This window comes from Hyperolius riggenbachi, chromosome 7 (genome assembly GCF_040937935.1).
Source record: "Hyperolius riggenbachi isolate aHypRig1 chromosome 7, aHypRig1.pri, whole genome shotgun sequence".
Classification (NCBI taxonomy): Eukaryota; Metazoa; Chordata; class Amphibia; order Anura; family Hyperoliidae; genus Hyperolius; species Hyperolius riggenbachi.
This window is the reverse complement of record NC_090652.1, coordinates 237,503,452-237,511,686: the sequence shown is the minus strand read 5'-3', so window position 1 is coordinate 237,511,686 and position 8,235 is coordinate 237,503,452. Positions and strand designations below refer to the sequence as shown.

At 44.1% G+C, this 8,235-nt stretch overlaps 1 protein-coding gene across 2 annotated transcripts in view; it reads left to right on the top strand.

Annotated features, from left to right (window-relative positions):
• Nucleotides 1-5,084: 5,084 nt before the first annotated feature.
• Nucleotides 5,085-8,235, top strand: part of PPP1R1C (protein phosphatase 1 regulatory inhibitor subunit 1C) — a 75,176-nt gene continuing 72,025 nt past the window's right edge. Inside the window, exon 1 of one of the 2 annotated variants that reach the window (XM_068247002.1) lies at nt 5,085-5,131. In XM_068247002.1, the coding sequence (XP_068103103.1) occupies nt 5,120-5,131 (12 nt within the window). In that variant the 5' untranslated portion in view covers nt 5,085-5,119. Of the gene's footprint in view, nt 5,132-5,399; nt 5,748-8,235 lie in introns of those variants that run through there. The other variant, XM_068247000.1, reaches the window with a different exon arrangement.

Below are 8,235 nucleotides of genomic sequence, written 5' to 3'. Positions count from 1 at the left end.
TTTGGGGGGGGGGAGCAGGACGTCTTTATATTTTTATAAATGTGGCACTTTGTCTAAATTTGATCATAAATAATGTGAACCAAGAAATAATGCCCTTTTGACCTTATTGGCATTAAAATACTAATTTTTATCAAGACTAAATGGCCAACACTGACAAAGTGCCCTTTTGTGTGTATACAGTGGGTTGCAAAAGTATTCGGCCCCCTTGAAGTTTTCCACATTTTGTCATATTACTGCCACAAACATGAATCAATTTTATTGGAATTCCACGTGAAAGACCAATACAAAGTGGTGTACACCTACACGTGAGAATTGGAACGAAAATCATACATGATTCCAAACATTTTTTTACAAATAAATAACTGCAAAGTGGGGTGTGCATAATTATTCAGCCCCCTTTGGTCTGAGTGCAGTCAGTTGCCCATATACATTGCCTGATGAGTGCTAATGACTAAATAGAGTGCACCTGTGTGTGATCTAATGTCAGTACAAATACAGCTGCCCTGTGACTGCCTCAGAGGTCGTCTAAGAGAATATTGGGAGCAACAACACCATGAAGTCCAAAGAACACACCAGACAGGTCAGGGATAAAGTTATTGAGAAATTTAAAGCAGGCTTAGGCTACAAAAAGATTTCCAAAGCCTTGAATATTTATTTATTTATTATTTATTTATTGTATTTATAAAGCGCCAACATATTACGCAGCGCTGAACATTAATTTAGGTTACAGACAATATTTAGGGGTGACATACAGCAATATGACAATACAGGAATACACTCACCAGATCACACAGCACAGTATGAGTACAAGGTAATGCTTAGTCAGTCACTGGATGGAGCATGGAGATTATGCAAGTTAGGTTCACTCAGATGCATAGCATGGGTTCACAGTAATGGAGGTGCAAGATCAGGTAGGACACAAAAGGAGGAGGACCCTGCCCAAAGGCTTACAATCTAGACGGAGAGGTAAGGACACGAATGGTAGGGGACCAGAGTTCAGCTGTAGGTTTAGAGCACTTGTGAGGGGTAGTAGGCCAGAGTGAAAAGGTGAGTTTTGAAGGGCTTTCTTGAAGATGTTGAAGGAGGGGGCTGCCCTAATGGGTGGAGGTAGGGAGTTCCATAGTGTTGGAGCAGCTCTTGAGCAGTCCTGGAGGCGTGCATGGGACTGGGTGATGCGGGGGGCGGTTAGGCGAAGTTCATTGGAAGAGCGGAGTGAGCGGCTAGGTGTGTACCTCTGAGTGAGATCGGAAATGTAGGTTGGACAGGTTTTGTGGACAGATTTGTAGGTCAGACACAGTATCTTGAATCTGATTCTGGACTGGATAGGAAGCCAGTGGAGGGATTCTAGGAGGGGATCTGCCGTGGTGGAGCGATGGGAGCAGTGGATAATTCTGGCTGCCGCATTCATGATGGACTGCAGTGGGGCTGTTCGGGTCATAGGGAGACCAGACAGCAGGGCATTGCAGTAGTCAAGGCGGGAAATTATGAGGGCATGAATGAGGAGTTTGGTGGTGGCAGAGGTCAGGAATCTTACAGATGTTACGAAGGTGGAAGTTGCAGGACTTTGTGAGGTTTTGGATGTGGGAAGTGAAGGAGAGTGCGGAGTCCAGGGTGACACCCAGACAGCGGGCTTGAGAGGTAGGGCGAATGGTAGTGTGGTTAACAGTGACATGCACATCTGGGAGGTTCGTGGATGGCCGGGGTGGGAAGATCATAAATTCCGTTTCGTCTAGATTTAGTTTCAGGAACCTAGCGGACATCCAGGAGGAGATGGCTGATAGGCAGGAGGAGACCTTGTCCATGGTCATGGTGGATATGTTAGGGGTGTGGAGGTAGATCTGGGTGTCATCTGCATACAGATGATAGTTAAAACCCATGGAGGAGATAAACTTGCCAATGGAGGATGTGTATAGTGTGAACAGTAGGGGGCCAAGGACCGAACCTTGGGGGACTCCCACCGAGAGGTGGTTGGGGGTGGATGAGGACTCATTGAAGGTGGTCGTGAAGGAGCGGTTGGAGAGGTAGGATGAAAGCCAGGACAGGGCGAGATCGTGAATGCCCAAGGACTGGAGGAACTGGAGGAGTAGGGGATGATCTACTGTGTCAAAAGCTGCTGACAGGTCAAGGAGGAGGAGAATGGAGTATTTACCTTTAGCTTTAGCTAAGGCAAGGTCGTTGACCACTTTGGTGAGCGCAGTTTCAGTTGAGTGGGCAGGCCGAAATCCAGATTGGAGTGGGTCTAGCAGTGAGTTGGCATTGAGGTACTGGGTCAGGCGTTTGTGAACCAGACGCTCAAGGACTTTTGAGGCAAAGGGGAGGAGGGAGATAGGACGGTAGTTGGAGGGTAGCGAGGGGTCAAGTGAGGGTTTCTTGAGCAGGGGTAGTACAGTGGCCTGCTTGAAGTCTGAGGGGAAGGTGCCTGTGGATAGGGAGAGGTTGAACAGGGTAGTGAGGACTGGGGCCAATTCCGTGAAGTGAGGCTGAAGTAAATCAGAAGGGATGGGGTCAAGGGGGGAAGTAGTGGTATGGGAAGTCTGCAGTAGGTGGATGACTTCCTCGGTGGTAGTAGGAGTGAAGGATGTGAGGGGAGGATAGGGTGGAGGAGGAGCTGGTTGGGAGGGGGTGGGAGGTGAAGATTGGAGATTGGATATTTCCTGGCGGATGGAGACAATTTTGTTGGTGAAGTGGGTGGCTAAATCTGTGGCAGAGAGGGAGGAAACGGAGGGTGGGGGGGTGGGTTTAAGCAGGGAGTTGAAGGTGGCAAAAAGACGCCGGGAGTTGGAAGCTTGTGCTCTGATGAGCTTGGTAAAGTATTCCTGCTTTGCATGAGCAAGGGTAGTGTGGAACTGCAGCAGGTTGGTCTTGTACTGTAGGAAATCCTGGTTAAGTCTAGTTTTTCTCCATTTCTGTTCAGTGGCGCGTGTTTTCCTCTGGAGGATGCGAGTGGGTAGTGCGCCAGGGCTGGGGGTTAGGGGGTCGGTTGCGGTGAAATATTGGTGGAGCAGCTTTCTCTAGGGCTGATGAGAGAGTTTGGTGATACTGAGCTGCAGCATGTTTTGGACAGGTTAGGGTGGGGAGAGTGGAGGAGAGGGCATGGAGGGGGTCAGCAAGGATGCTAGGGTTGAGCTTGCGTAGGTCTCGCTGCCATCGACCAGGTGGGTGGGTGGCTAATTTAGAGGTGCCTTCCGTGAGGAGGTTGAAGGTGAGAAGGTGATGGTCTGAGGGTGGAAAGGGTGCGATGTCAAGGTCTGCAATGGTGGTGGATTTAGTGAATATAAGGTCGAGAGTGTGACCTGCAGTGTGAGTGGGGGTGTTGGCGTGTTATACTGGTCCAAGTGAGTTGGCAATGGTGAGTAGCCGGGTCACAGCGGAGCTCTGGGCTTCATCGATGGGAATATTGAAATCCCCAAGGATAATGGTGGGGAGGTCAGAGGTGATGTGAGGGAGCCAGGAGGCAAGGTCATCGAGAAATTGAAGATCAATTCCCACGGAGCACTGTTATCATTCAGAAATGGAAGGAGTATGGCACAACTGTAAACCTACCAAGACAAGGCCGTCCACCTGAACTCACAGGCCAAACAAGGAGAGCGCTGATCAGAAATGCAGTCAAGAGGCCCATGGTGACTCTGGACGAGCTGCAGAGATCTACAGCTCAGGTGGGGGAATCTGTCCATAGCACAACTATTAGTCGTGCACTGCACAAAGTTGGCCTTTATGGAAGAGTGGCAAGAAGAACAGAAAAGCATAAGAAGTCCCGTTTGCAGTTTGCCACAAGCCATGTGGGGGACACAGCAAACATGCGGAAGAAGGTGCTCTGGTCAGATGAGACCAAAATGGAACTTTTTTGGTCAAAATGCAAAACACTATGGGCTTGATTCACAAAGCGGTGCTAACTGTTAGCACGCCTGTGAAAACCCCCTTATCACGTCTAAACAAGCTTTTCGCGCATAAAACTTTACGCGCGTAAAACTTTACGCGCGTACTGCACAGAGCGCAGGGCGCACCGCGCGAAGTGCCCATTAAAGCCTATGGGACTTAGCGCGCGTAAAACTTTGCGCGCGTAACACTTTACGCACGCAAAGTTAGCGCGCGATCTGATTGAGAAATCCAGTGCTAACCTACTTAGCACCCTGGTTAGCGCGTCTAAAGACTTTAGACGTGCTAAGTAGGTTAGCACCGCTTTGTGAATCAAGCCCTATGTGTGGCGGAAAACTAACACTGCACATCACTCTGAACACACCATCCCCACTGTCAAATATGGTGATGGTAGCATCATGCTCTGCGGGTTCTTCTCTTCAGCAGGGACAGGGAAGCTGGTCAGAGTTGATGGGAAGATGGATGGAGTCAAATACAGGGCAATCTTGGAAGAAAACCTCTTGGAGTCTGCAAAAGACTTGAGACTGGGGCGGAGGTTCACCTTCCAGCAGGGCAACGACCCTAAACATAAATCCAGGGCAACAATGGAATGGTTTAAAACAAAACGTATCCATGTGTTAGAATGGCCCAGTCAAAGTCCAGATCTAAATCCAATCAAGAATCTGTGGCAAGATCTGAAAAGTGCTGTTCACAAATGCTGTCCATCTAATCTGACTGAGCTGGAGCTGTTTTGCAAAGAAGAATCGGCAAGGATTTCAGCTCTTGATGTGCAAAGCTGGTAGAGACATACCCTAAAAGACTGGCAGCTGTAATTGCAGCAAAAGGTGGTTCTACAAAGTATTGACTCCGGGGGCTGAATAATTACGCACACCCCACTTTGCAGTAATTTTTTTTTCAAAATGTATGGAATCATGTATGATTTTCGTTCCACTTCTCACGTGTACACCACTTTGTATTGGTCTTTCATGTGGAATTCTAATAGAATTGATTCAGGTTTGTGGCAGTAATGTGACAAAATGTGGAAAACTTTCGGGGGCCGAATACTTTTGCAAACCACTGTATTTCAACCCCAATGACTACTGGCCACTGTATTACGCTATTTTTAGAAGTAAATGTCAAATGAACTTACCTAGCTGGCTGATGTCTGTGATTAACGGATGATTCAGATGCGTTAGTGTCAGTTAATACCAATTTGTTTGCCTTGTACGCTAGACAGCAAAGCTATTTGTCAAAACATCTGGGTATGCTAATAGTGGTAAGCTTGATATATATTAGCAGGATACTACTGAGCCTTCTCACTCTGTGAATTGTCGTGATCAAATATTAATGGTCCATCAGTAATGCTCAGAGGACGCTTATATTGCATTTGTGAGTACACCAACAGTAATGTACAGTTGATCTATCTGCTCCCCCCCCCCCCTCCTCTACATCCCAGGGCACTGGGCCATTCAAGGCTAGTGCTGCATTTTCAATTAGGCTCTGAGTGAATCCCTGGCATGTGCTGAAGCAAAACTGGTGCACAATTAGCTCATTGTTCCTTTGGCTTTGTGTGGAGAGGATCTGAAGGACTGGTGGGGAAAAAAACCTGAAGCCAGTTACAAGAACTGCTATTGATGTGGATTAAGGGAGTTGCTTATTTCATGCAGCAGCACTTGATAACAGTGAAACTACAGCTATCGTCAAATAGCGTGGAGACTCGCTTTAAAGGCGCGTGCCAGCAGCAAAACCTTTGGACTTCTTGGCTGTATTGGGGGTGTCTTTTTTTTTTTCCCGGCTGCTGTTAACGCAACATGGAACCAAACAGTCCCAAAAAGATACAATTTTCTGTTCCGTTATTTCAGAGCCAGCTGGACCCAGAAGCTTCAGAACAGGTAAAAAAAATCCCTAATTTTTTTTTAATATTTATTTTTATTTAGGAGTAAATAACACACACAAAAAAACATTGTGCTTACTGTAAATAACATTTTGTAGAACTCTACTACACTATGGTGATTTGTGTGCATTTATGTTTAATTCTACTCTTTTTATTTTGGAAGATTTTTGCGATTATAGGACACATGAGGATGCCAACCAGGTTGTTTATTAATAGAACTGTTTCCCTTTAGGGTTCTTTAACATTCTATCAGTTTCTACCAGTTGTAACTGAAAGGACAACTGATGAGCAGTCAGGTGTCTGTTTACCCATGGCCTCTTTCACACGATTTGCTTAAAATCTGAAGCCTTTCTCAATGTATTTGTATGGAAAAAGAAAATGCAACGCATTAAAAAGCATTGAGTGTAAAAGAGCTCTTAGGCTGCCCATTGACATGGCCATTTACAGGAATATAGGGTGCGAAAAATTGTTTCAAACATAAGAAGTGTATTCTTACTGGAGAATGTTCAAAAACTACTTGTAGGATAGTTAATGGTAAGATGATGCTGCAGGACTAGGAAAGGATTATGGGGATCATATAGGATCTTTTAAATGTTTCAAAATGGATACATGGGCGTAAAAAAAAATGTTCTTTGATCAAGAGAAATTCCGGTTCTACTTTTTCTGGTAATGTTAGTTTTAAAAGATGATTTTACGGAAGATATGATGGATAATCTTTCTCAAGCAGGCCACACATGTAACAATGTGATGGCCAAAATCTTACCAACATGTATGTAGTACGAGGCCACTCTTAATGAATCTATTGGAATTCTGTTTAATTGCTTCATCTTTATGGTACACATCATATGCTGTTTAGTAGGTGTAAATGTGGTTTACATTTCAGTCACTTCAAATCTGTTTCAGCTTTTTGTGAAATATGTGGTAGACATTTGAACAAATAGAATTACATTTAATAGAATGCCTAGACATAATCATATATTTTTCTTCTTTTTCTTTTCTTTGCACCATGCAGTGTAATTGTAAATGAATTGGGCTTTGAATAAGGTTCAAATCTGTCACGTTAAAAATGTTTTATCCTTAAAATGTTTTCCGCTGCAAGCATTTAACATCTCTCTGAATCCATGTGTCTAGCTAATTATCATTGGAATAAGTCAGAAATAATTGAAGAAACAGGTTGCTTGGTTAACAGCTCAAGAGATAATGTTATCTTTAAAAACAATAGAATAGTTGAGCTCTCCCTGTGAAGCTACGTACACACATGCGATAACCGTCTGCCAAAAGGGCAGATAATGACTGTTTCAGCCGACAATTGTTATGTGTGTACAGCAACAGCTGATCAATCTTGCACAGGCATCATTGAGGAACCATCCTGTCGGATCTTTAATGACCCTTCATGTCCGAGCATGATCGATCGCAATGCTATTTTCAACCCACAATGACATCTGAAGCCAATCTGTCCTCTACCGATTGTCATGCCTCCGCCCCTCTCTATAGCAATAGAACACACAGTTAGCCCAAGAGATTGTTTCCCGATAAGCGACAATTCTCGCATGTGTGTACTTAGCTTAAGAGACCAACACAAAGGGAGGTATAAAACACCTTCTAAAGTTTTCGAGCTGTTACATTCAACAATTAAAAGTTTTACCAATGTTTTCAAACAAGTGATAAAACTAGAACAGTAAATAATAAGAAATGGGTTGCAATGGCTTCACTTGGGATACATGCTTATTTAACAGATCTTAGAGTATCTCCATCAAAATCATTGGGTAACTTGAGAGCTTTAAAGCCCTCCACATACAAAGAATAAATGCCAAATGTGCAATTATAATCTATCTGCCTTTGAGAACACCAGTGTAGTAACATTGTTATTCTGTAATGCATCCATCTTCCATAGCACTGTACAGATTGCAAACACATACACGGATCATGTCAATTACAATACAAACATCCATCAATACAAGAAAATAATGCAAAGTATACAAAGAACCTCTAACAATACCAGCACATGTATCTGTAGAACCAGTACAGCAAAGGCCCGAATAGTAGAGTTGGAAATTTGAGATAAAGTGTGGAAAGAAAAAAGCTGTAACAGAAAAGGCAGAAGGTTCTTAGAAAGCGGGTGTAGGAGGAGAAAGAGAAAGATGAGTATAGATGTCTGAAGAGTCACTAGGACAGACTGTATGCTTGTTTTAAAAGATGCATTTTGAAGGTACACTTATAGGATTCAAGGTTTGAACTAAGACAGACTTGCTGAAGAAGAGACAAACCACAAAAATCCAATTCAAATTTGTGCTATTCTGTTAACATGAATGTTCAGCAAAGCCAAGCATTTTCTTGAAAGGGTAACTGCTCTCACAAAGGCCAGTTATCCAAAATACCTCCCTTTGCCTCCTGAATGACCCAAAATCCCACTATCTGTTTCCACCTCATCTTTACATGCAAGAACGTGGGGTCATGTGATCTGAAAAGCAAAGGATTTTTTTTTT